At 50.1% G+C, this 27,771-nt stretch overlaps 1 protein-coding gene across 5 annotated transcripts in view; it reads left to right on the forward strand.

The window, feature by feature from the left end:
• AFAP1L1 (actin filament associated protein 1 like 1) overlaps window positions 1–27,771 on the forward strand; it is a 59,389-nt gene continuing 31,618 nt past the window's right edge. For 3 of the 5 annotated variants that reach the window (XM_075996201.1, XM_075996202.1, XM_075996204.1), the window contains exons 1-4: window positions 11–133; window positions 25,150–25,278; window positions 26,221–26,304; window positions 27,339–27,436. In XM_075996201.1, the coding sequence (XP_075852316.1) occupies window positions 118–133; window positions 25,150–25,278; window positions 26,221–26,304; window positions 27,339–27,436 (327 nt within the window). In that variant the 5' untranslated portion in view covers window positions 11–117. Of the gene's footprint in view, window positions 134–25,149; window positions 25,279–26,220; window positions 26,305–27,338; window positions 27,437–27,771 lie in introns of all 5 variants that reach the window. The other 2 variants (XM_075996203.1, XM_020283650.2) reach the window with 1 other exon arrangement.

A 27,771-nucleotide genomic window follows, 5' to 3' on the forward strand; every position in this document is an offset into this window, starting at 1 on the left:
CGCGCCGGCGGGCGGCGCTGGCCGTGGCCGGCCTGAGAGCGCAGCGCGCCCGCCGCCGCCAGCCGCGCCGGAGCCCCGCGCCCCGCGGCCCTGCGCCCCGGGATCCGAGCCGGCGCCATGGACCGAGGCCGGGGTAAGAAGGGCCGCCGCGCCCGCACTTGCTGCTCGCGGGGCCGGGCGGGGAGACCCGGGAGATCTAAGGCCTGAGACGAGGAGGAGGAGGAGGAGGAGGCTCAGAGGTGGGCGGTGGGGAGGGGCGCCCGGTGCGAGGACTGGAAGACGCGGTGCTGTGCGCACAGGTGCCTCCTGCTCTGGCCGGGCGGGCGCGCGTCAGTCCCTCCCGTCCTGCGGCGGAGTCGCCTCCTGTGTGTGGAATTGGAGTTCTCATACACTCCGATTCGGAACTTCATAAAAGATCCCCCTCGGCATTCCGGAGGACAGCGAGCTCCTCGCGCCCCATTCCGCGCAGTAAGGGTAACATACGGTTTACGGGTTACAGTCCCCAAACATCCGGCCCGTGAAGCCCCTACTGTGCGCCTGGGAAGTGGCACCCGGAGACCCAAGTTTGCAGCTGCCTCGGGCATCGGAGGGGCGCTGTGAGCCGGCCGGCGGGAGGGGGCCGGCTCTGTTAGGGATCAGCTGTGACCTTGGCCCAGTCCCTTCTTCTCTCTGGGCTAGTGACAAAGTTGCACTAGTCACTAGACGGCCCCCCAGCCTCCTTGCTGCTCGGCTCTTTTTGAGGGATGAGTGCATTTGGTAGAAGTTTCGCAGAAGCGGAAGGGACTTACAGACACTGGGATTGACGTGAGCAGAGAGAACGGCGCTCCTAGGGGTTAGCGCGCGTCTTAAGCAAAGGTTTAGACACTGCCATGGGCGTGTGCGTGTCTGTAAAGAATTGGCATGCTCGACATGCCTGCAGTGTCAAAGGCTGAAATCGGAATGCTAGGGTCCTAATCTCCAAAGAGATCACGGGTGTGAAGGCACTTGGTAGACTGGTGAGTGCTGTGCCAACGTGAGAAGCGTTGTCCTTGTTGTTTTTGTTGTTGTTAATACTGGAAATTCCTCCCCACAATAATCTTACACCTCTTTCCCATCTGCCTATTTGCTGTGCTGCCCCCCCCCGGGGGGGGGGTGAGGGAGAAGGAGTGAGCAGGGGCATGGAACAGTTGGGAAGCAGGGGTGAGCTCAGTGAGTAGGTGGGGGTAGACCCCTCTCACTCCTGTTACAGGTAGAGCCAGGCTCCACAAGCTCACAGGGCCAGAGGGAACCCCTGCTTCCAGTTCAACCTCCCCACCTGCCCCTCCCAGCACAAAATACTGCATCCGCCTTCTTTAGGGGCCCAGGAGGGCAGGCAGGAAACGGAGGGGGCTTCTGTGTGGTTCTTTGGGAACTGACGCTGTGAGTAAAGCAGCTCTTACCTGCTAACTGACTTATGGGCAAGTGTGCAAAGAGTGTACACACCCCTCAGGGAGGAAAAGCAGAGAAAGAGAAGAGACACCTCTCATGTCCCTCAGTCCTGCTGTCCCCACCTCCCACATCACGCATCTAAAGCCAAGCGGGCCATCCCCTCGCCCCTCACCTGCTGGCCTTGTCAAATACCACCCTGTCTGGTCCCCAGTGCACAAATCCATACGTAGGCCTGTCCAGACTTGTGGGAAGTAGACTGTCTTCTTAAGACAGAGGGTGACAATAATTTACCTAAATTAAATGCTTGGTAACCACGGCCTCCACTTCTGGAGGCCACCTCCAGAGCACTCCTAGGAAGCTGGACTTCCCGGGAAATCTCTCGGGTGCTCAGAACATTCGAGGGCTCTGGCCCTTTCCCCTGCTGCATGCTTTTCTAGCTGACTTTCTCCCTTCACGGTTCTTGTCACAATTCTGGAGAGTCAGTTACCTGCCTACTTGTTTAGTGTCTGCCTCCCCTGGCCGGAAGGAAGCTTCAGGAAGGCAGGGAGTGGATCGAGGGTGGTCAGTCCACTGGCGCAGTGCCTGGGACATAGTAGGAGCCCACTCAGTGCTTTAATGAGCAATATATAACACACGTTATAGTGCACTACAAGTTGATTAATTGTACTGTTGTTTTTTTAAAAAGAGAATACTACTAGATTCTCTCATCAGAACAGTTTTGTGACTTGCAAAGTCCATCTCAAAATGCAAGTACAGTGTTCACATGGCTGAGACACATAAGACCACTTTGTCTGTCTAGATCCTCAGTTTTCTATCCTGATAAATAATTGCAAACACGCCTGTTTTATGAATTAGAATGCAAAATCTGTATGTGTGTTTAAAATAAAACATGAGCCTTCAAAAATGATTCCAGCAGACCTTTCTTGTTGTGCCCTTGTCCCCAGGTAGGTATGCATCCTCTTCTGTTGTCAGGGAAGGTTTAAGAAGCACAGGTCTCATTTCAACCTCATACCTGCCACGTGAGGGGTGGGATTGTCACGCTCAGTGGACTGGGGAGGAAACCGTACTCCAGTATTAATAATAATAATGGAAATCATCAAGTCCTTCCCATGTGCTCTCCATGCTCAGCTTCTTACATGGCTTCTCAGAACAGCCCATGAGAAGGGGGCTATGAGTTCCATCAGAGTTCTGTCATTAATGTCGCCTCACAGAAAAGCAGGCTCAGCAGGTGTACCGCGTTTCCCTGAAAATAAGACAGGGTCTTATATTTATTTTTTCTCAAGAAGACACCCTTGGGCTTATTTTCAGGGGGATGTGTTATTTTTTTTTAGGTATGGTACAACAATCTACATTTATTCAAATACAGTTAAGTCGTCTTCTTCTGGGACATCATCATAACTCTCCAAACCCCGAGTTCCATCCTGAATTTCTTGTGACTCTATTTCCTTTAGAACCATTGGCCCCCCAATCTCTCATGTTGAGCAATAGAGCTCTCATGGGGCAGATGAGAAGGGCTGCTCGTCTTCTTTACCACTCGGAGGCGACGAAATGCATGGGTTGTGCAGATGCGCTGCGTAGCCACGCCCTTCACTAGGTCTTATTTTCAGGGTAGGGCTATGTTGCGCCAATGCTTAGAAATCCTGCTAGGGCTTATTTTATGGGTAGGTCTTATTTTCGGGGAAACGTGGTATTAGTCAGCAAGGGCTGCCTTACCAGAATACCAAAGACCAGGTGGCTTACGAACAGAAAATGTGTTTTCTCACAGTTCTGGATGGCTCAAAGTCCAAGACGAAGTGCTGTCAGGGTTAGTTTCTGGTGAGGCCTCTCTTCCTGGCTTGTAAGGTCACCTTCTCACTATGTCCTCACACTGCCTCTTCTCTGTGCACACATGGAGATCTCTAGTGTCCCTTAGTCTTCTTTTAAGGACACCAGCCCTATCGGATCAGGGCCACACCCTTATGACCTCATTTAACCTTCATTACCCTCCTAAAGGCTCCATCTCCAAATACAGTCCCATGGGTCAGGGCTTCAACATATGAATTCGGCAGGGGACGCTAGTCAGTCCTTAATAGCAGGGTTAGGTCCCTGACATTAATTTACACAGTCATTCCCCATGTGAGACACAGAGGTGGGGTTTGAACCCAGTTCTGTCTACACAAAAGTCCTGATCTTAAGCTTGTTGTAGACTGCCTATGTGGTGGCAGGTGACCTGCCCAAGCCCTAGAGCAGAGCCTAGATGCCAAATCTGCCTGGCCCGGGCCCTGGGCTCCTCCTTCGCACCTCAGCCTCGCTGTTCAGGTGTCCCATAGCAATGGCAGCGTAAAAGTCCGGCATCGAAGTCAAGTGACTCGAGAATGGAAACAAACTTGGGAGGTAGGATCTCTCTTCTAACAGGATGTGCATTTTCCCATGAGGATAAAACGATCCATGTGACACAGTAACAGACACAGAGACCATTTCTATTATAATGGAATTCCTTCCAGCAGGATTTCCCAATTCACGAATATCATACGAAGACAATCAGTCTTTGGTGATGGTAACACACAGGTAAAACCCCATGACTGTAGACACTACCTTCTACAGGACAATTAACTGTCTTTCCTCAGATGAAGATAAATTGTGGATACTGATAATACCTATTTCTTGGGGTTGTTGTAAATATTAAATGCATTTTAAGTGCCTCCGATAATACCTAGCGTATGAGATCCACTCAGTAAATGCTGGATATTGTAATAATTATAACCTTTTTTTTTTATCAGACTGAACATAATAAAACTGCTTTATAGAACTTCACTTGTTCCCTCCACAAGCTGGTCCAACTCTGACGCTATCTTTTGAGTCCCTGCTCTCTGTTAAGTACTGAGTCAGACAGCTTTGCGTACCACCGAGGCAGAAAACATGTCATAATCTTGTCTGTCTCCTGGAGTGTCTTTATGGTGCTTGTCCTTGCCGACCCACCTCTGACCTTCAATAACTGGACCATTGTCCAAATGACATTTCTGAGTGACTGATAAATATACTAATACATAAGATGATGTGTCCGTTTTCTCTTATGTATTCTATCTATTCAAGCCTACTGACTGTAGTTATGTCATCACAATTTTGCTTTTGTGAACTTTCCATTCTTCTTGAACCATTTTCTGTATAATGTCTTTGGACTAAATTTTCTCTGATTTTTAAAATTTGCCTTATTTTTTTTTTATTTTAGCGTATTATGGAGGTACAAGTGTTAAGGTTACTTATATTGCCCATGCCCCACTCCCCCCTCTAGTAAGAGCTTCAAGCATGTCTATCCCCCAAATGTTGCGCATCTTACTCGTTGTGGTTGCATACACCCATCCCCTCCTCCTCCCTCTAAAATTTGCCTTCTTAATGTCCAAGATTATGTCTGATTTCCCTGGTTCGTGTGAAGTGATTGATTTCCCCAAGGTTCCTTTCCTTTCTGCTTCACAACTAGTTCTTTTCCAACTACTGCAGTTGAATCCAGCCCGAGACGGGAGTTTCTTTTGCTGCATTCCCTGTTCATGGGGTGATCATATGGTCTACTGGGCAACTCAGGAAATAATCTGATGCTCTGTTTTTCATTGATGAGATTTTTATTGCTCACAGGATGATGGAAGAGCTCATGCTGAGTGTGTGTTGCCTCCTCTGTTGGACCAGCTTTGAGATCCAGATGAGGAAGGCCACATGTTCCCCTTAGCTTCCACTGGCCAAACAAATTCCTCCCCAAGTCCCCAAGGCTGTGAGTTCTTATGCAGACATACCTCCTCCCTGACATCCAAGTGTATTCCCTACTCCTTCTGTCTGTAATGGTCTTTTGAAAAGAACACGTATCCGTATTCTAATCATCTTTTCCATGCAAACCTGTTCCAGGAGGTCATCCTTGTCAGCCTAGGGACTCAGTAGAGCAGAGTGGTTCAGCGAATGGACAGAGTTTGAGTTTTGACTGCAATTTTCTAGCTGTATGACCTTGGGCAGGTTACTTAATTTCTCTGAACTTCAATGTCTTCATTTGGAATGTCATGGGAAAAGGCAATGGATGTAGTCTAGTGTTTAGAGTTCAGCCACACTCTGCAGTGGATGTAAGCAGTCATGTGGGGCCAAAGGACCTAATGTTTCTCTGTTACCGTAGAGTCTTCTGCTGGTCGCCGGGCACTGCCTCCTTGCTGTCTGGCCTCTCCATTCTCATCAGGGCTTTGTCTGTCTCTCCCTCAAATATCAGTTTCAACCCCCCCCCTTTTCACATGGGTGAGCACCCTGCCAAGTAAGTTCCTCCCTCCCCACCCTCTGCCAAGAACCTATCATTACTCCATTCTCATCTTTGGTCCAGAAAAACAATCCTGTTTTTGGATACCATCAGCTTCTCATACCCTTCTTACTCTTCAAAAAAAAAAAAACAAAAACTTGCCACTGAACAAAAAAAGTGAACTCATCTGGGTGCCCACCCCCCAAACATTTTCCTCCTTCCTTTCCTGGCCAAACTTCTGAAACAAGTAGTGCCACTCAGCCTCCCGCTCCTTCCCACATGCTCCTTCCACCTCCTGCAGCCTCGCTTCCGATCACCCCCTCGGCTGAGAGCCCCTCTGAAGGATCACAGGTGGCTTCCCACTTCTGCTGGACCACAGTCCAGTCTTTTACCTCCTCCAAGTCCCAGCTTCTAGACATCCCTGTAGCTCTGTTGACCCCCTACTTTTTTCTAATGTAGTCTCTCCTATTTTGCACAGGTAGGAAAAGCATGGATTTTGGAGTCAAATAAAATCTAGGTTACATAACCACGCCATCCCTCCAGGAAGCCTTTTCTGCGTTCTCTCGCTCGCTCTCTCTCTCTCTCACTCTCTCTCTCTGCCTCCATCCCACTGTTATAGGTGCTTAAAGCCTCGGAGCCTCTCTTGCCCTAAGACAAGTTACCCAGCTAAGTAGTTCCCTCAGTCTGTAAAGCAGCAATAAGGACACCCAAAGTTGGAAGACTGAATTTCCAGAATCTTTGCCCATCTCCTAATGCCTGGCCCATAGCAGGTGCTTACTAATTGTTATTTCCCATCTTCTCCCACTTCCTGTATCTTCTCACTTGCTCTGTCCCTGTCTTCTTCCTCTGCCTTCTTTAATGTCTCTTGCCCCCTCATCCCTGAGCTCCCCACCACCTCAGCCCTCTGCCTACGCTCATGCCTACAGAGAGCCAAGTCCCTCTATCAGGGTGACTCTCAGATGTCCATCATCAGCTGGGCTGGGCTTCATTCCTACATTACCTCCCACCTGTAGTACATTTCCATTCAGAGGTCAACTCAAGCTGGAAGTGACCCAGTCTTGAACCCATCTTATTCACCACCAAATCAGATGGCTCTTCCTGTTTCTCTTTTTGTGCTAACAACTCAATCACGTGAGGAGTTATTGAAGGAAATGAGGTGTTTGTGAATAAGATTAACTTTGAAGCGGGGGACATGGGATCAGTTCTCAAACTAGCTGCCCTGTTTAAGAAGCAATAGGAAGTCTCTCCAGACGACTGTGCAATTGGTTAAACAGAGCCCAATTTGGGCTTGATCAAAGAGAAGCATACAAATTAAAAGAACGTTGGCCAGGTGCGGTGGCTCATGCCTCTAATCCTAGCACTCTGGGAGGCTGAAGCAGGAGGAGTCTTTGAGCTCAGAAGTTCAAGACCAGCCTGAGAAAGAGCAAGACACCATCTCTACTAAAAATAGAAAAATCAGACAGGCATCATGTCACACGCCTGTAGTCCCAGCTACTCGAGAGGCTAAGGCAAGAGGATCACTTAAGCCCAGGATTGTGAGGTTGCAGTGAGCTATGATGACACCACTGCACTCTACCCAGGGTAACAGAGCAAGACTGTGTAAGAAAGAAAGAAAGAAAGAAAGAAAGAAAGAAAGAAAGAAAGAAAGAAAGAAAGAAAGAAAGAAAGAAAGAAAGAAAGAAAGAAAGAAAGAAAGAAAGAAAGAAAGAAAGAAAGAAAGAAAGAAAGAAAGAAAGAAAGAAAGAAAGAAAGAAAGAAAGAAAGAAAGAAAGAAAGAAAGAAAGAAAGAAAGAAAGAAAGAAAGAAAGAAAGAAAGAAAGAAAGAAAGAGAAAGAAAAGAATGTTAAATGATAGAATAGGAGTTGCCCATGGACATAATGAAGCACAGAGCAAGACTGTGTAAGAAAGAAAGAAAGAAAGAAAGAAAGAAAGAAAGAAAGAAAGAAAGAAAGAAAGAAAGAAAGAAAAAGAAAGAAAAGAATGTTAAATGATAGAATAGGAGTTGCCCATGGACATAATGAAGCAGAGGTTGAGTGGCCACAGGTCAGGGAAGACACGGAATGGCTCCTATGGGGACGACATTAGTATGTAGGTTAAGGGTGATTGTCACCTAACATTCAAGAGGTTTCCACAGGCATGATGTTTCCACATACTATAGAAAACAGGACTTCTCGGAGTGTACACTTCAACCTAAAGCATCTACTTTTATTTAGCTGTACACTATGTGATGGAATGTGGGGAGGAGAGGGCCTCTGCAGTTAAGGGCCGTTATCTAAAACTATTGATCTGATCATGCTTACACCTGTCAGTGGTTTTGCATTGTTTGTAAGATATCCACTACTGTGCTTGTGGTGGCCCCAGGCCTGCCCTCTCTGCACGCTGCCCCCTTCACCGGCTCACTTTGGGCCCTGCCTACCTCTTGTCCTGGGCAATCCTCACGCTGGCCTTGCTCCTTCCAACCTCAAATACTTTGTGCCTTCACCTGGTTTACCCTTGCCAGTCCTTAGCTCTCTGTTCGAACAGCCCTTTCTCCAGACAACCCTTCCCAACCTCCGCAGCTACATTCCCCATTGTAGATGCTCAGAGCACCCAGCACCTCTCATTGGTTGCCATTTTCACGATCACAATGAGCCGTGGGGTTGAATCAGCTGTTGATCTGAGCTCCGTGAGAGCAGGCCCTTCTTTCCTCACTCACTGCACCTAGTGTGATGCTTGGCACACAGTAAGTGCTCAATAAATGTCTGTTGAGATGATGCATAAACGAAAGTGAGAGTTCACAGAATGGACATTGGATATGGCCACTTGCAGCTCCAGGATTCTCCACTTCAGTGATTCCCATTTTAGGAACAGAAACATAGTCTTCATCATTATCCGTCGTTTCTACCGCCTTCATCCTCTATGCAATCAAATCCCAAGTCCTGTTGGCCGTTATTGAGAAACGCCCCCTAGATAGCTGCTGCTTCTATATCCTGTCGCCTCTGATAGGAGCTTCCTGTTTCTACTCTTGCCTTCCCCAGCCTGCCTCGAGCACCACTCCCTGGTTGTCTAAAACTGTGGGTCTCAAATCCAGCCGGGCCCACAGTCATCCCCTGTGGAGCCTTCTGAAATTACACCCCCGAAGACCTGATCAGTGAGTCTGCAAGGAAGTTTGGAAATCTTGCACTTTTTGCAAAGCCTCTAGGTGATTCTGATGTTCTCAGGGGGGTGACAGCCACCCTTCTGACACACTGCTTTTGTCGTGACCCTTCACCCTGCTCAAGCACCTTCCAGGATTCCCTGATGCTTATTCTAGTTCTGCCTTTTCAATTAAGTGGGATTTTAGGGTCTGGGTCTATTACCCGCATTAGCTTTCTGAAAGCATGAAATGTCTCATTTCATCTTTTAAATGCCATGCAAATTTTCATTATAGTCCCTAATATGCTTAATCTCCCTACCCCCGAATATCTTTGTGAAAAGTGGGCTTCAAGAGATTTGTTATGTATGTCTCAGCCTCTCCTTCCCCACCTCTACCCTGCCATCCACCACAGACTCCCAGATCTTGTGAACTCCAACCTCCAATAAATAAATGTCCTAGCACACAGTGCCAGAGTGGAAATGTTTCCGGACAAGGAAGCAGAATTCCCACATCCTGGCCCCAGCTCAGACACTGGTTTCTGTGATGTGAGAACGTATATTTTCATAAGGTTTTTAACTTTTAGGAGCTTCTTGACGTCCACCAGTTGTATTCATTTCAGCTTAGCACCAGGGACATTGAGCGTCCACCGAGTGCTCCGTGTGGACGCTGGGCAACCTCTCTCCACGGTAACCTACACGGCCTCACTTAGCAGTCGTGCCCTGGGGGTTGCTGCGGGCACAAGGAACCTGTGTAATAGGGAAATTCATCAGACAGAGAATCGATCACTAAAGCCTTTTCTCTGGGGACCCTCCCAGCCCTGAGTTTCTCTTCTGTGGCTTCTCTTAACCCTGGTGACAGCCCTATGAAGTGGGCAGTGGAAACATTTTTCCCTATTGGGCAGATGCAAAAACCGAGGTTCCAAAAGTTGACTCTGCTATTCCCCCTTCCTGCAAGAGACCAGCTCGGCATCATGTCCCTGTGGAAACTTCCTGCCACATTCACCCTTCTCGCTCCCCTCTTTGGGTTACCACCACCCTACTCAGTCTGAGCTTTTAGAAGATTGTACTGCACTTACTGTAATGTCTCTCCTACATATCTGTGAATCCTGAGGTCTGGGACTGTCTTCTGCATGGCAGTCCCAGTGTCTAACACATAGCAAACGCTTCATAGTTATAGTCAAATGCTACTCGATACTGAGCTCTCACCAGGACTCAGCAGATACTGTCTTTATCCCCATTTTCTGGATGAAGAAACTGAGGCTTAGAAGACTATTTCTTCAACCTGACTTGCCTTCAAACCTTTACCATTGCTCTCTGCTGCTTCTCTGTGAGTGTTGGCAGGTTATCCCCGAGTTAGTTACATGAGGGGCTTACTAGGTAAAGATTTCAAGGTGGGGACAAGGAGAGTGCTGAGAGGTAGGGGGAGGAAAAGCAGATCTGAACAATTCCAGGGGGGACAGCCAGGCAGGCAATGTTTGGTTTTATTTCTTACCCTTCACACTTCCCGCTGTGGCCCTCGGAGTTCTGGCCTTTAGAATTCAAGCAGCTCTCTTCCTCCTGGAACTAACCGAGAGGCTGGCCCCAGAGGGCCCAGGCAGGGTTCATCCTCCATCTGAAATCTCATTCGGGGAATCCCGGCCACACCCCACGTGGGGGTGGAGGTGCAGAGCTGGCCTGGTGTGATTCTTCTCCCTGGCACAGCTGTCGGGCTGGAGCTGCAGCGGGGGCAGAATGTGGCACCGCATTGCAGTCATACCACGCCTGGGGAATTTACGGACAGCCCGGCTCGCAGGAGGCATGTTGGGGTCTTTTTATAGCCCTCTAAGAACCTAGAGGAAAGCTGATCTCCTGCAAGGGAGGAGTGGAGCACGTGTCCTTTCCAGGCAGCATTCCCTCAGCCGTGCAGTCCCCAAGTGCCTGCGGTTCAATTTAGGGCAAGTGTCACAGCTAAGCCAGCGGCGACACACACTCGCTATGGGGGGACAGGGATCACAGCCCAGGTCCTGGAATCCCCGCCTTGGGCTTCGGCTACTTCACCATTAAGATCGAACTATTAGGGTGCAGGGACCTCAGCCAGGGGGCCAAATCTGGCCTGCCACTGTTCTTGTAAATAAAGTTTTATTGGAACACTGCCACGCCCACCCATTCATTATGTATTGTCCATGGCCACTTTCTCACCGTAAGGGCAGGGTCAAAACAGAAGCCATATGTGCCCTGCAAAGCCTAAGATGTGAACTGTCTGTTCCCTTACCCTGGGTCATGCTGTAGGGAGACTGGGAGTGTCTGCTCGGAGCCCCGTGGTGAGAAGGATTCTGAGGGTGTGTCCAGACTGAGTGACGAAGCACTGTCTTTAAGCTGTGCAAGAGCCGTGCATTCAAGAGTAATATTCGGAGAACCCCAGAATGCCATTTGCCAGTGTTTTTCCAAATTGCTTTTGGCATCAGAAACCTTTTGCAAACAAAACCTTAAGCAACAGAGCCGCTCTGGTGAAGTAGGGATGAGGACACTGAGCCCAGTGGCCCCCTCCATCCCTCTGGCTCCCAGCGCGGCACCTGAGGAAGCTGCTCAGATCCCACAGGAATCATCAGAAGAGCTTATGCCCTTCGTTTTACAACTCGGGAAGCTGAGGCTTAGAGGCAGCATCTTGCCTAAGGTGACGTGATGGCCTCCCCTTTGGCTTTCCACGGGACCACTAATGTGATTGTGAGGTATCAGCAGAGTGCAGGCAGAGCTCTGCTGGGAAGAAAGCCTGTCCCTTGCCTTCGCGGGGCCTCAGGGCCACCACTGGTGCGTGGGCAGCTGGGGTGGCCCTGGCCAACCCTGCAGCCCACGGGGGGCAGGGCTGGGACTTGGCCAGGACGCATTGCTGACACCTGCTCATGCCTCGCCATGGCTTAGTTCCCATGTTTGGGAGCCTTTTTGTCTGCGAGCACCAGAGCCAAAAGAAGAAAACAAAAATTAAATTGGACCATATATATTTTTTTAATTTCATTGATACAAAGACACTTTTTTAAAAACTCAAGCTATATCTTACCATTGGCATATTAATTTATTCATTTCGTTCTTTTTTTTAAAAAAAAAAAAAAGGCTGTTGTTCAACAGACAAAAACATCTCCAAATCAGTGGCATCTTAGAAGAGAGAAATTATGATAATTTATACTAAAGCTTTCTTTTGAAGCCGGAATCAGATTTATTCATTTGTAGAATAAATATTTATTCTTCCTGCCCGTTCTTGTTGAAGGGTTTGCTGAAAGCAGATCCCGCTGATATGAAACCAGGGGGAATTTTTTTTTTAGCTCCACTTGAACCAAGAAGAAAACTGCTCTCCTGGGCGGGTGCCAGGAAGCCAGAGAGCCCGTTGGCTTTTCCTCGCCTGCAGCCGGCAGCCAGGTGGAGGTCCGAGAGGTGTCAGAGGGGAAGCTCAGGGTCCCTGTGCCCCGGAATCTCCTAATGTGGCAAAGACAGTGAAACTTGCCTGGGACATGAGGTCATATCTAGTCAGTGTCCATCAAAGAGAATACATAAAAACCACAGGGCTCAAGGGCCACTGCTAAGGAGCCCCGTGGGGATGGCCCTGCAGGTGGAGAAAGCGGCGGAGAGGAAAGAAGAAAGGCCCCGAAGTGTGCTCCGGAAGCAAAGCGGGGCAGTGTGGCTGGAGCCCAGAAGAGCAGGTAGAGGTTAGACGGGGCTTCAACCTTCTTCCAGAGAGCAGGGCCTTAGTCTCCAGTCCGCAGCTGGGTGTGTCCCAGCCCCTGAGAGGCTGTGTTGCGGGTAATCTGTAACTAATAATAGAGGCGGGATAGCGCAGGAGCTGAGCACTGGCTGTGGTATCAAGTTGCCCGGGTTTGAATTCTGGCTCTATTCCTTCCACTTAACCTCCTGAGTTTCAGTTTCTTAAAAAAAAAAAAAAAAAAATAGAGATAACAATCTCCTACCTACCTACTAGTGATCAGTGGTTTCAGGCAGGGAAAGCACTCAGCACATAGGAAGCATTTGATTTTTTAAAAAAGAAAGCGAATGCTTAAAACTCGGGCTTGGGAAGGATTGCCTTTCTTAATAAATTAGAGAAGAATCTAAGTCCTCTCTCCAGTGCTTTCACTCTCGCTCCTTGCCTGCCCACCCTGGGCAGGGCTGGGGTTACAGAGACATTGGGGAGAATCCGCAGGGAGTGCAGGGAGCACGGGGATCTTTCATCATCTGTGTCACAAAGGGAAACTGGTGTTGTGGGCCCCGGGGAGCTGTTGATGAGCTTAGAGCAGGAAGAGGTCGTGTGTTGCAATTTGGGGAACATATTAAAGCCAGCAGGGAGCTCACACTGGATTGCAGAGGGAGAGCTTGGAAAGAGGTGGCCAGTTAGGAGCTGCAGCAAACACCTCGGGTGAGCAGCAGTTTGTGAGATTAACTCACCTTGATGGTTAAGAGCAAACACATAGGCCGGGAGCGGTAGCTCACGCCTGTAATCCCAGCACTCTGGGAGGCCGAGGCGGGAGGATCGCTTGAGCTCAGGAGTTCAAGACCAGCCAGAGCAAGAGTGAGACCCTGTCTCAACTAAAAATAGAAAGAAATTAGCTGGACAACTAAAAATATATAGAAAAAATAAGCCGGGCATGGTGGTGCATGCCTATAGTCCCGGCTAGCTGGGAGGCTAGGGCAGGAGGATCATTAGAGCTCAGGAGTTTGAGGTTGCTGTGAGCTAGGCCGATGCCACGGCACTCTAGCCCAGGGAACAGAGCCAGACTCTGTTTCAGGAAAAAAAAAAAAAAAAAAAGAGCAGACTCATAAAACTCTCCATTCTCAAATAGGGTTAATTGTACAGCGTTGTTAGTCTAATGGGGAAGCAAAGGAGATATTTGTCTGGGGCACTTCACGACTCAAAGCATCCATTTCCACAACCTTCAATCAACATCCTCTTGGATCCCCCACCTTAACTCTGGAGGCAGGAATCACCCCAGGGGGCTCCCAGACCTGCCCAAGCACAGCCTCCCTGGGGTGGATTCCTGGCGGCCAGCCCAGAACCAAAGCCAGGGTTAGCACCGGGGGGCTTTGGCAGGTGAGGAGGAAGGAAGGGAGGGAGGGAAGACTTTCTACCTGGACAGACAGTTGGGGTGGTCATTCTGAGATCCCACCCAGAACATTTAGTCTAGGCCCTGGCCGATTCCCTGTGACCACTGACAGCAGCGACATCTGTAATAACAAACGCTTACGGCCTGATGCATGCGTGCCCGGCGCAATGCGTAGCGTTCTTCGTGTGTATCTCCCTTGCTCCTTGCCACAACTGTCTGAGGTGGGTGCTCTTATTATCTCTGTCTTACAGAAAATCCAAGGCTTGGTGAGGTGCTGTCACCTGCCTGGGGTCCCTAGATAAGGAAAGGCACACCCAGGTTTGATTCTGGGTGTTTCTCAACCCGGTTCACAGTGCCACAACTACCCGCTGTCTTGACTCATCCCCAGCCTTCCTGCCGAGAGGCTGTCCCACCTGGGCTCCATCCTTCTTGGATGGGACATCTGTCTGCCTCTCTTTGTTCAGGTTGCTGGAGAGTTCTTCTATACAGTGAACCTAATATTGTGGTCTTAGAGCTGCCACCCACTGCTCCAGGCCTGCTCCACAAACTCCCCCAGGTCCCCCGAGAGCATGTCTGCTCCGCCTGCCTCTTCCCCACCTGCCCAGGAGCCCTTCTGTTCCTGGAGACAGTTGTCGTAGGCAGGATTCACGGGGCCCCTCTAGTCTGGGTCTGTCCTGTGAATCCCAGGTTGCCAGCTAGTCCCTCCCCCGTGCACCTGCTGGGCCAAAAGCTAAGTCGGGCATCGTCGCTACCCTCACGGGCTCACAGTTTAGTGGAGAGGGACATCGATCAAGTCACCTGCTCTGCAGCATAGAACAAGATAACTTTCCCTGTCCAGCAAAGCAGGACCAACCTCCTGGAGAAAGTGGCCTCTAAACCAACTCTCAAAGGACAAGTGAGCCAGGTCTGGGGAGGGAAGAGATTTTAGATAATAATTCCAGTCAACTTGTCATGCATCAAAGACTGTTCTAAGCGCTTTATGTAATACCTCACTGGATCCTCATGACAGCCCTGTAAGGCATAGATATTATTATTATCCCAATTTTGCAGATGAGGAAACAGACACAGAGAAGGTAAGTAACTGAGGCCACATAGCTACTAGGAGGCAGGAGTTGGAGGAGAACAGGTCATGCAGAGGAAACACCATGGGCCCTGCACGCTGGCTCGCGCCTGTAATCCTAGCACTCTGGGAGGCCGAGGTGGGCGGATTGCTCAAGGTCAGGAGTTCAAAACTAGCCTGAGCAAGAGCGAGACCCCATCTCTACTATAAATAGAAAGAAACTAATTGGCCAACTAATATATATAGAAAAAATTAGCCAGGCATGGTGGCACGTGCCTGTAGTCCCAGCTTCTCAGGAGGCTGAGGCAGGAGGATTGCTTGAGCCCAGGAGTTTGAGGTTGCTGTGAGCTAGGCTGACACCACAGCACTCACTCTAGCCTGGGCAACAAAGTGAGACTCTGTCTCAAAAAAAAAAAAAAAAAAAAAAAAGAGGCAACACCATGAACAAACAGTACTGGGGTGGGGGCTCAGATATTGAAAATAGGTCAGAAACAGTAAAAAATAATTTTTAGAAAACTGATTGGGCAAAGCAAAACCAAATACACACTAGCTTCCCATTAGTATAGGCTGTGGTGTCTACTGATGATTTTCTGGTTCCTTGATCACACGGAGGTTTCTGTGAGCCAATCACCCACCTAATCCTTTGCCTTGCTGAATGAGGTGCTGTTCAATCCCATCTCCTGAATTCCGGACGAGCTCTGTTGTTTGGTTGGGGTGGCAGGTGGGAGGATAGCACATTCACTATTAATCACAATTCGCCAGTTTACAAAACTTCGGCTGAGGCCGGGCACGGCGGCTCACGCCTGTAATCCTAGCACTCTGGGAGGCCGAGGCGGGCAGATTGCTCGAGGCCAGGAGTTCAAAATCAGCCTGAGCAAGAGCGAGACCCCATCTCTACTATAAATAGAAAGAAATTAATTGGCCAACTAATATATATAGAAAAAATTAGCCGGGCATGGTGGCGCATGCCTGTAGTCCCAGCTACTCGGGAGGCTGAGGCAGGAGGATCACCTGAGCCCAGGAGTTTGAGGTTGCTGTGAGCTAGGCTGACATCACAGCACTCACTCTAGCCTGGGCAACAAAGTGAGACTCTGTCTCAAAAAAAAAAAAAAAAAAAAAAACTTCGGCTGACAGAGGCGCTGTCACTTCCCACCAGCATGGTCAGACTTGAGTCTCACAACAAGCCCGAGAGGTAGGCAGGAAAGTTATGGTCACCCCACTTTGATGTTAAGGAAACTGAGGCTCAGAGACATGCAGCGATTTGTCCAAGGCCACACAGCCAATAAGTGTGGAGCTGGGACTTGAGCCCTAGTATTCTGGCTGCAGTGCGTGTGTTGTCTCCAGTGCTCCAAAACACCATGCGCAGTGGAGGCCAGAAAGCTTCCAAGCCTGGCACTTGTGGCCTCTGGCAAGTTTTTCCTCCCTAGGCCTCTGTTTTCTGTCAATAAAACTGGGATTAGCGGAGCTCCTGCCAGCTAGAGTTGCTGCACAGATTAAAGGAGATAACAGGCACAAAGTATACAGAGCATACTCCCACAGTGGAATAGCACATCACAGTCAAAATGAATGGACCTGGTGACAGGCAGCAATGTGGATAGACCTTAGCAGCATAATATTAAAGACAAAGTCACAAAAGGTTGCTTGCAGCATCATACTCTTTTAATAAACTTTAAAACAACCAACAGTTTAAAATACGTGTTTTCAGAAGTACATCTAGTCACAATAAAACTACATACTGGGGAAAAGCAAAGGCATGATGAACACGGTATTTAGGATGACAGTTAGCTTGGGCAGGTTAGGCAGGAGGGTGGATCATATAGTTAGATGTAAGATGTCGTCAAGATCCTTTTGCTTAGAATGGTAGGTTTGTGGGTGCTTACTACATTATCAAAAATAACCGATTACGTAAATAAATAAGAAAAAGTAGGACATGCATGCGCCAATTGATGGGGGTATCTCATGAAGCAAGGATTAGGATTAATCCAATCTTTGTCCACCTGTTCTTCAAAACAGAAATAAAAGTGTTAGGCACAGTACGCAGCATATAGGAAATGTTCAGTGAATGGTGGCCGTCATTCTTGGATATCTTTATTATCTATTCCATATAATCCAGATACTCCCTAGTCAAGGGCTTTGATGTCTCCCAAAGGAGGGTGGTGCGATGGGTCTTCAGACTCAGACTTCCCAGAAGCAGAAAGCCCGGCCCTGTGGAGGTGAATGAACACTGCCCGGGTGAACGAACCCCAGTGGAGGATGGTCGTGAGGCGCTCACTGCTGGGTGCAGCGAGCTTCGGGGTATGGGGCCGCCGCGCAAAGGAGAAGGCCAAAGGTATTACAGTGCAGCAATTGAAAGCTCGGGCTCTGGAGCCAGGCCCCGGTTTGAATCCTAGCCTGCTAGCTGTGGACCCTTAGACAAATGGCGGCTGTGCCTCTCTGCGCCCAGTGGTGGGTAAAACAGAACCTACCCCGCAGGGCCATTAGGATTGAACATGACTTAAGAGCTGGAATATCCCACCTGCTTTTACCATCGCGCACTCCAGACCACTCCCTGATCCTCCTCCCGCGAGCCTTGGTGAAGGAGATGGTGCAGGCCGCCGAACGTGGAAACAGCTGCCATCTTGGGAGCCGGAAGTGGGGGGGGGTTAGCATGTGTGTCACAGTTTTCCACTTCCTCCTGGAACCGTTTCCTTTGTGAGCTAAACAGGGAGGAATCCGCAGACAAAGGAACAATTCTGGGAGAGCCCAGTCCCTCAGCCCAAGGTAATTGGCTCGCCCCCACCCCTCCCGTGTGGTCTGGAAATGGCTGGATGAGAGGAAGCCGCAGCTTCCCTTGAGGCCCGGAGCTGAGAAACAAGGCGCCCAGAGCGAGGGCCCTCCTGGTGGAGCACAGGGGCAGGAACCTGGGCAGAGCCGCTGCAACGACGGTCATTGAAGGTTCGGGGCTTCCCTGAGCCTGTCGCCCTGGCCTGACTCCCGGGAAGAGTGTCACCCAGAACTCCCCCATGACCTGCTTTCCTGTGGCCTACAACCTCCCTGACCTCTTGCCTCCCTGTAAGAGCAGGTCAGAGAATTGTGCTAGGCTACCATCTCTAGCCATAATCCCACGGCTCACAACCCTCTCCCAGCCATCACCCGTTTCCCCCTCTCGCAAACCCGTGGGTAGGTTTCCAAACCGCTTCGTACAGAAAAGGAACATGATGCTCAGAGGGGTTAAACAGCTCACCCTAAACTACACACCAGCAAGTGGGAGGAGTTAGAACCCCAACCAAGTCCTCTGAGGCCAAGTCCCAATTCTTCCCGCCATCCTCGCCACCTCCCTTCTCCATGAATGTCTCTGTGTTCCTAGCCCGTGGGGCCCAACTTGTGCTATTCTCTCCAGCATAAAAGGATATTCAGTTTCCTGCAACTGCTGTAATTAACACACACAAAAGTCTTCCAAGGTGACCTCACTGCCCCTTGCCCTCCCTCACACGAGGGCTATATTTAGCTCCTGGAAAGCTCGAAGACTGAGGCATTGGCCTTGCAGCTGGGTTTTCTTTTCTGCTCCTTTGTCATTCTTTTCCAGCCCGCCTGCTCCGCGGGCTTCCCTACACACGCTGGGACAACAGGAAGTGTTTGTTTTAGTAATAAACAATGCGAGTCCAACCAGCGCTGTCCGCTCCGACGTTCTGCCCACTGTTTGGCCTTCGCTTGGACTCGGAGAGAAGCGCTTGTAAATTCAAAGGAAGGAAGGGAGACGTCCCGGTGGCCCCAGCTGGGGAGAGTTGCAGCAACTCGGAAGAGACCGTGGGCGGGAGGAGGAGGATTTCTGAACCCATGAGGGGAAGGGGCAGTTCTGCCAGCCTCACCTGTGGAGCTGGTGGCCTCTCTGCAGAGTTAACCCCGAGCTGGACCCAGACAGATGCAGCATCCCCAAGGAAAACTGGGGGAGGCATAACAACGAGCTCCTCCAGGATTCTCACCATCCTGCAATCCTCAGTTTCCACACCTGTAAAATGGGGCTTACCCACCTATTGCAAGAATTAATTTATGCAAATCTCTCAAAGCAGGGTGTGCCTTTTAGCAGTAATGGGAGAATAATGTAGGTGGCTGACATTTGCCAAGTGCTTGCTGTGTGCCACTGTGCCAGGCGCATTTGCATGTACCAGGTCCCATTCCCACTGATGAGGTAGATATGCTCACATGTCACCCATGATGCACATGAGGCACAGGGCAGTCCTGCTGGTGTCCCAGTGGTGCATAGCTGGGAAATGGGAGAACAGGACTTAAAACTCAGGTAGTTTAGGTTGCTCAGAATCTGTTAGTTATCATTGTTTCCCAATTTATACTTTAGGATTAAAATCCACCAACTGAGCCGGGAAGGGTGGCTCACACCTGTAATCCAAGCATGCTGGAAGGCCCAGGTGGGAGGATTGAAGTCAGGAGTTCAAGACCAGCCTGAGTGGGACCCTATCTCTACTAAAAATAGAAAGAAAAAAAAAATAGCCAGGTAACTAAACATAGAAACAAACAAACAAAAAATTAGCCAGGTGTGGTGGCATATGCCTGTAGTCCCAGCTGCTCGGGAGGCTGAAGCAGTGGGATTGCTTGAGCCCAGGAGTTTGAGGTTGCTGTGAGCTAGGCTGATGCCACGGCACTCTAGCTTGGGCAACAGTGAAACTCAGTCTCCAAAAAACAAAAATCCACCAACTGCAAAATGTACATCACTAAGTCAATGGGCAGCTGTATCCATATGAGGGATACAAGTTCAACAAAATAGAGTATTTGGGAGCTTAGCCAAGTGAGAAATCAGGCTTCTGCTTCCTTTTGTAGTCAGGACTTTTTGTGGCCTGTTTTTTGGGGTTTTTTTTAAACATCACTTTACTATGTTGAGCCACTATAAGGACAGACCTGGGGTTTTTGGGGGTGTTTTTTGTTTTTTGTGGGTTTTTTTGAGACAGAGTCTCACTGTGTTGCTCAGGCTGGAGTGCCATGGCGTCAGCCTAGCTCACAGCAACCTCAAACTCCTGGGCTCAAGCAATCCTCCTGCCTCAGCCTCCTGAGTAGCTGGTACTACAGGCATGCACCACCATACTCAGCTAATTTTATATATATATATTTTTATTTTTTTTATTTTTTTTTTTTTTAGTTAGCCAATTAATTTCTTTCTATTTTTAGTAGAGATGGGATCTCGCTGTTGCTCAGGCTGGTTTCGAACTCCTGACTTTGAACGATCCTCCAGCGTCGGCCTCCCAGAGTGCTAGGATTACAGATGTGAGCCACCGCACCGGGCCCAGACCTGGTTTTAAAATCACCTTGATTAGCTGTTAGACTTTATCAGCTCTTAAGAAAAAAAAAAAAAAATTGCTCCAAGAATTTATTTTTTCCACAAATATTTATGCACTTAGTCTGTGTCAGGCTCTAGCAAAAGCTGGCACTGTGCCTGCCCTCAAGGAGCACAGGCTCAAGTCAGGGAAACTGACATTAGCCAAACAATATACGTGTAAATATAAAACCTTATTATGCGAGGTGCCACAGGGAGACGTATGTGGTGCTACGATAGCATAAATTAGGGGGAGTGAGTGTGGCCGAGAGGACAAGGAAGGTATCCTTGAGGAAGTCATGATTGAGTTGAGAGCTGGCGAAGGCATGACTGCTTGGCCCGGGAAAGGAGTTTGGAGAGGCAGAGGGAACAGCCTATGCAAAAATCCCTGGATTAAGAGGCTGAGAAACAGAGCGGGGAAGGCAGCCTGGAGGGAGGTCCCTCTGGAAAAGGCCTGCAGGGTTTGAAGATCACAGGAAAGGCTCTTCCTCCTTTCCTTCCCCCCACCCAAACATTGAGCTCACATCCAATAAGCATACTGTTTCCCTTTGCAAGATGACTTGCCTCCCCTCCATTCTAATGGGTCGTAGTCTATTCATATGCTAGCTTGTTAAAATGTAGCATGGAAAGTCATCTCTAAAATCATGACCAAAAAATTTTTAAGCAATGCACTGGCTCTTTTTCCAGAACAGACGCCTTTATGAGATAGAAATTGGGTCATTTTATTGTTTGGAAATAAGAAAGGAAATTTGAGTAAACCAAAAGAAAAATTGTAGGCCCTCATAAAGCCACATTCTGAGAATTCTTATTTCCCATTTTTAAATGGTGCCAGTTGCATTTTCTCTGACTTGGAAAATGAAGAAGGATGAGTTATCTCTGTGATCTCCGCAAAGAGGCTTGTCAAACCGTGAGGTGGGGAAAAGAGAAACTGCATTTCTTCTTACTGATTTGCATGTAATGAAATTGTAACTTGCAAGCTGTTTCCAAGCATTTTGGTAAATTCCAGAATCTGAAAGGTGCACAGGAATGAGATCATGCGTCAAAATGCCCAGCACCAGACCCAGCCTGGTAGGAGCCAATGTAGCATTTATTATCCCTGCAGGTTTGCTGAAATTTAATTATTCACTTTTCTTTTGTCATGGAAATTAGACTCATTACTTTGAGGTCTCTAAATAAATCTGCCCTCCTGTGAGCTCCCATCCTTACTGGCTGTGATAAATACCTTTGCCTTGAAGATTTCACTCAGCCTGCATCAGGGATGTAAACCAGGGCTAACATCCTGGGAGCAAGTGACAGTGCCTTTTGCTGACAGCTTAATTTCTGCCATATAACATCTTATTTTGATTTAGGTTAGGTGAGGAGGGTGGAGGAGCAGAGAGAAAATTGATCTTAGTCTTAGTTGGGCACTCAACCAGGAACAATAAGCACTTTGTGGTCTAATCTTAGATAAATTTTTAAATAAGTTTCCAAATTTATTTGAAAAACTTCTTTTGCAACCCAGAGAATAAATATCCCCCATCTTGGGTTTCTGTGCCTGTCAGTCCTATTTAAAAGATTGTAGACTTATAAACAATGGTTAGTCCATTTCTTCCTGTTGTTCTTTTTTTTTTTTTTCCGTCATTTGAATTCACCATACCTCCCTAAGACTCAACTAAACCAAACAAGATCTATGAAATTTATTCGTGGTTCTAAATAAACTTTGGACATAAATACAGCCCTGTCCTGATGCCCTCATGTGCCCTCAGAAAGCACAGATGCCCTGGACCAGGAACAAAGACAAGAGGAAGGCCGGCTAGGAATTGGGGAATGACATCTTTCCTAACTGGGAATGACAGGGACAGGATTCCTGCATTACCGCCCCTCCATCTACAAGATGTTTTCTCCTCACCTGGCGTGGAGGGGTCCTTGGGATGTGAACATTCCAAGGGAAGGGGCTCTACCAGCTCCTTCTGCCACAGCCATCCCAAGTTCAGTGTCAGGGCCAGAGCCATGGATAGTCCACATGGTGAGGCTTGCAGAGTTCCATGACGTCCCCTTGTCTCCATGGCCCCCTCCCTTGTGCCTGCGCTGCTGCTGGAACTCAGAAGGGCAGTCACACATGCATGAAGGGAGCAGACACCTGGTGCCCAAGCGCCATGCACATCAGTTCATTTCGTTTTCATCCTCCATGACCTTGTGAAGCCACTACTCTCATCACCCCCTCTGTTTGCGGATGAAGAATTGGAAGCTTAGGAAACTTAAGAAATTTCTCCAGGGGCCCATAGCTGCAAAATGACAGAGCTGGAAGGGGAGCCCCGATTGTCCACAGCCTGTGCTCTTAGCCACTCTTCCATAACTCATCTTAAGGATCAAGCTTTGTGTAGATTTTGTGTGAATTTAACACTAGATACTTTTTCTCCCCAACTGATTGTGTGACCACATCTCTTTGACCCTCACTTTCCAAACCTTTAATATGAGAAAATTAGGCTAGATCATCTAAGTATTGTATTCATTGAATAAGTGTTCGGTGGGTATCTACTATGTACTGAGACATAGCTCTCGTCCTCATGGAAACTGCTACAATGACTATAGCAAACCTGTCCCTAATGCTATCTGAGCAATACTCTGAAGGCTGCATCATTCTGGGGAGTATGAGGAAACAGCAACATTGGCAGGAGCAATATGCGCTATGGTTATCATTCAGTGGGTGCTGTTCCAGGCACAGTGCCATGCCAAGTGCCTCAGAAGCATGACCACACCTGGTCCTCCTGGCCTACGGGGTTGGGATCCTATTATTCTCATTTTACATATGACAAACCCAGGGCTCAACGTCTTCTAACGTGCCCATCATTGCACAGCTCAGAAGTGGTAGCACAACAATCCCAACATGCATGGGTCTCACCCCAAAACCCTAACCACTGTGTGTGCTATTCTAAGCAAGACGCCTGGCTCTAGCTATTTATCATATAATCTTCCGTAGTGGCTCGTATTCCCACCTTGACTCTCAGTTATTTCAGATGTTGATTGATAATTTTTTAATGAATATGAGAGGTTTTCCCACATTCCTTTTGTTCATAGATGTCCCATGTAGTATGTTTTCTCCAGTGCAGTTTTTTGCAAAAGTTGAAACTTGGACTGCTTGTGTCAGAATCACCTCATTAAAATGCAGATTCGTGGACTCAAGCTCAGACCTACCTACTGAATGAGACCCTCTAGAAAGGAGGTCCAGCAGTGGGTATCTCCAACAAACCCACTGGGAGAGTCTTTTCTTGCTAAAGTTTGAGGCTGCTGTCCTGGCGTTATGTGGGAGCCTTGGCAGAATCATTTGTCACATGCGTTATACCCACACGACTTCTCCCCAGTTTAAATTCCCTGATGTTCTAAATGCCTGTGGTTTGAATTCTCTAGCATTAAAGACGAAACTGTCATGGAAGGCACTTCTGTATTCACTGTGATTGAAAGCCAGCTTCTCGGGGTGAGCTCTGTATTGTTCCGGAAGAGCCGAACACTGGCAGGAAGGTTTCCTGTACCCATGACGTATATCAGGTTCTCTCTGGGATGAGGTCCCTGCTGTTAAGTCAGGTATTTGCCAGGAGTGGCTTGGTTTTCCTCTCTGAGATCTTCACAGTTAGGTCTCTGAAGTTCAAATGGGCCCAGTGGGGAGAGGGCCATGGAGCAGGAACTTCAGCCCCACAGTCAGGGCCTCCCACCCACGGGGGAAGGGATTCCCAGTGAAGTCCTCGCCCGGAGCCCTCGGGGGGAGGGCTTTGAGAGGAAGCCCGGCATCCACGCCTGCCCACCTTCTCCCAGCCGCAGCCCGGCCTCCTGGCCTGTGCTGCGCAGAGCAGAGCTGCAGTAACCTGATGGCAGGTGCAGCTGCGGGGTCCCACAGCCCTAGGTTCCAGGCCTGACTCAAAACTCATTGGTAGGATCAAGTAAAACGCCTCGAGACAGCATAACTCTGTGCTGAATAGAGTGAAGGAAGCAGATTCGGGCCAGGCTCTGCTAGCCCTGCCACCCTGGAGAAGTTATTTAACCTCTCTGAGCCTTACTTTCATCCTCCATATAATGGAGATCATAAAATGCTTGATGTGAGATTTAAATGAGACGATAAACTGTGAAAGGGCTTAGCACAGCTGATGGTAATGGTTCCACGCAGGTTCGCTTTTACTATTGTGCGCACGTGCTTGGTGGGAGCAGGACAGTGCTACTACGTGGTAAAGCCGGTCTTCCATTCTAGGCAGACTGAGTCCCCAGTTACTTTGCAGGGCAGGGAGACATCGATGACATCATGGTCTTGGCATGCTCTTGTCTTTGAAGGACTCTGTGCTCTAGAATCCTGCAACTCAGTGTGGTCCCAGACCAGCGGCTGGGCACTTGTCAGAAACGCAGACTCTCGGGTCCCATCCCCGCACCCCCTAAATCAGAATTTGCATTTTGACAGGACCCCCAGGTTATTCCTCTATACGCTCATGTTTGAGAAGCGCCGGTATAACATGGAGAGAGAGAAGGGCAGTGGCAGCTTTAGGCATGGGGTGGAAAGGGTTAATGCTTAGTTTGGCTCTGGCCAAGGCACCGGAAACAGAAGGTTCCAGAGATTGAAGCTCATGAACTGAGGGGACAGGAAGGCTCCCTTTCCTGCCTGTGTCCTGGTGGCCGGGGGCTCTGGCCTGAGACCGCGCCGAGCCTCGAGCCGCAGCGAGGGAGGACCCCGAAGCAGAGGGCAGCCTGGGACAAAGGGAGGCCTAACAACCCCGCTCGGGGCTGCCTGGGCTCAGAGCTGCCTGCGTGAGCCCAGCGAGGTCCAGACCTCAGGCAGAGGCCACCTGGGTCTGAGGAAGCGTGGGGAGACCCAGAAGAGCCCCACCGAGTGCACTGAGCGGGGCCAGCTGAGAGTGGCCCCTGCTGCCCTCCCCTGGGGTGGGGGAGGCTCCTGGCCGCAGGGCTGTGACTGTGCTCCGTCCTCCTCCCTCCCCAGTGCTGGAGCAGCTGCTCCCGGAGCTCACCGGGCTGCTCAGCCTTCTGGACCACGAGTACCTCAGTGACACCACCCTGGAGAAGAAGATGGCCGTGGCCTCCATCCTGCAGGGCCTGCAGCCCCTCCCAGGTCAGCCGCCTGCAGCCGCCTGGAGCAGCGCCGCTCACGCGGGACAGCAAAGCCTCCCTTCCCCCTCCCGGGGAACATCCAGGAATCCGGAGTCCACTGGGGCCCTACTTCTCTGCCACGGCCCTGGCTGTGCTCTTCGTGCCCCTCCGTCCCCAGCCCGCCACACTCACACACACAGTCCGCTCACACAACGCGCCCCCACACACCCACCGAGCCTGGCGCGTGACGCACAGCACAGGACACGCACTGACATGTGCCTCACACACACACAGCACACGGCACACATGACAAACACTCGCATGCACCCCGACATACGCCGGGAAGACATGCGTGGCACACGCCGCCTCTGGTGCCCACTCACACTCACACACACACGCACACACAAGCACACTTGTCCTTGTGCCTTGCCTCCCCGGCACATCCCCTTCAGGCCCCTCTCCCAGCCCCCACCCCGCGTCACTGTGTGCGGGGCAGCAAGCCTCCTCCCCCCACCCGTGCGCAGCCCGGGGTCTGCAGCCCGAGGCCGCGGGCGGGATGGTGAGAGCTGGGGGAGCTGTAAGGAGCTGTGCCCTCGCCCCGCAGCGCCAGGGAAGTCACCGCAGGGTAACCCTCTGAGCCTCACTTCCCAGGGACAGAGCAGAGCTGCTGTCACCTGCTGCCCTCACAGGGGACAGCGGTGTTCCCGCTGTGCTCGCTGGAGGCCCTGTAATCTGTTTTCTATGCTGGGCTTCTGGGCACCCTTTAACTTGCAGAAAGACATCCTGGGCAGCATTGTAGAAACGAAAACAAAGTTTGACAACCCGTGAAATAATTTAGGACGCGCATATGCTGCTCGGACCATGCACCGTGCGCCGTGTCCTGTGTGGGCTGAAGTCCGAGTGGGGTGGGGAGAGACCTGGTCCCCTCCCCCCTCACTGCTGGCCTGGCCTCCTCCCCCCACAGCAAAGGAGGTCTCCTACCTGTATGTGAACACGGCGGACCTCCACTCCGGGCCCAGCTTCGTGGAGTCCCTCTTTGAAGAATTTGGTAAGCGACCCTCTCCCGACCTCGCCTACAGAGCCATCCTCTCCGTCTGTGTTTGTGGACGTGTCCCCGGCCTGGGCTAGGCCTGGCTCTAACATCACATCACTGAGTCACACTGGGCATGTCCTTGGGCCTCTGTGGCCCTGCCAGCTCGGAAATGCTAATCAAAAACTGCATAGTTAGGTGGATCGCTCAAGGTCAGGAGTTCGAAACCAGCCTGAGCAAGAGTGAGACCCCATCTCTACTAAAAAAAAAAATAGAAAGAAATTAATTGGCCAACTAAAAATACATAGAAAAAATTAGCTGGGCATGGTGGCACATGCCTGTAGTCCCAGCTACTCGGGAGGCTGAGGCAGAAGGATTGCTTAAGCCCAGGAGTTTGAGGTTGCTGTGAGCTAGGCTGACACCATGGCACTCTAGCTGGGGCAACAGAGGGAAACTCTGCCTAAAAAAAAAACCCTGCATAGTCATAGGAAATTATCCCGGAGAGCTGGGGGATGGCAGGGTTGAACGTGCAGGCCAAAGGAGACAAGGCACATAGGGTGTTGTCTCACCTGCCGTGCCCAGGTGAGTGGCCACCTGGGACACTGGGCTGAGCAGTGCAGCGGCTCAGCAGAAATGAGAGCTGCGTTGAGCACCAGGGGCCGCCATGGGCACGGGAGCAGCTGAGCAGATGCACGCAGGGTGGCTGCCATCCTCGTCCTGCCCTGAGGACAGCCCTGTTCAACTCAGGGCAAAAGCTGGGGGCCTAGGGGAGGGAGTTTTGGAGACTGATAGACACAGGGAACACTGTGCCTTTACTGCCTAGCTCTCAAAGATTTCCAAAGCACTGTAACAAACATATCTTATTTGATCCTCTCAGTAACCCTGCAAGACAGAGTCCGCAGGGATGACCGTGGTCTGTTTGCAGATGAGAGGTTCCGGGGTGATAAGTTCCCTAACGGGGCAGGGGGTAGAGCCTGGCTTCCTATGCAGCCATCTGCCCCCTGCTATGCTCATGCCTGGCTTTCTCTGCCCCATGGTCTGACTCTCCGCAGACTGTGACCTAAGTGACCTTCGGGACATGCCGGAGGACGATGGGGAGCCCAGCAAAGGAGCCAGCCCTGAGCCAGTCAAGAGCCCATCTCCGAGAAACGTGAGTCGTGGCCTGGGTTCTCCCACCCTCAGGCCCTCTGTTCCCCCAGGGGGCGAGGGAAGCTCTCCCCTTGACACAGAGGCTCCTCCCGGCTGTGCAGGACCCTGTTTTCTCTTGGGTGGTGGTTAAGGGCAGAAGCAGCACCCTGTGGACATTTCGATGGCCTAAGCGTGCTCCCTGTGTTTGTGCTGAGCAGCGAGAATGTGGGGACCCGACCTGTCCCCCCAGGTCTAAAGGACGTCACCACCCCAACCTCTGATTGATTGCAGAATACAGGCCAGGTGATAGGAAAAGCTCTGGACCTAGAACCAGGTGGCCTCTGCCCCCCCTACAAC

Source organism: Microcebus murinus, chromosome 21, assembly GCF_040939455.1.
Source record: "Microcebus murinus isolate Inina chromosome 21, M.murinus_Inina_mat1.0, whole genome shotgun sequence".
NCBI lineage: Eukaryota > Metazoa > Chordata > Mammalia > Primates > Cheirogaleidae > Microcebus > Microcebus murinus.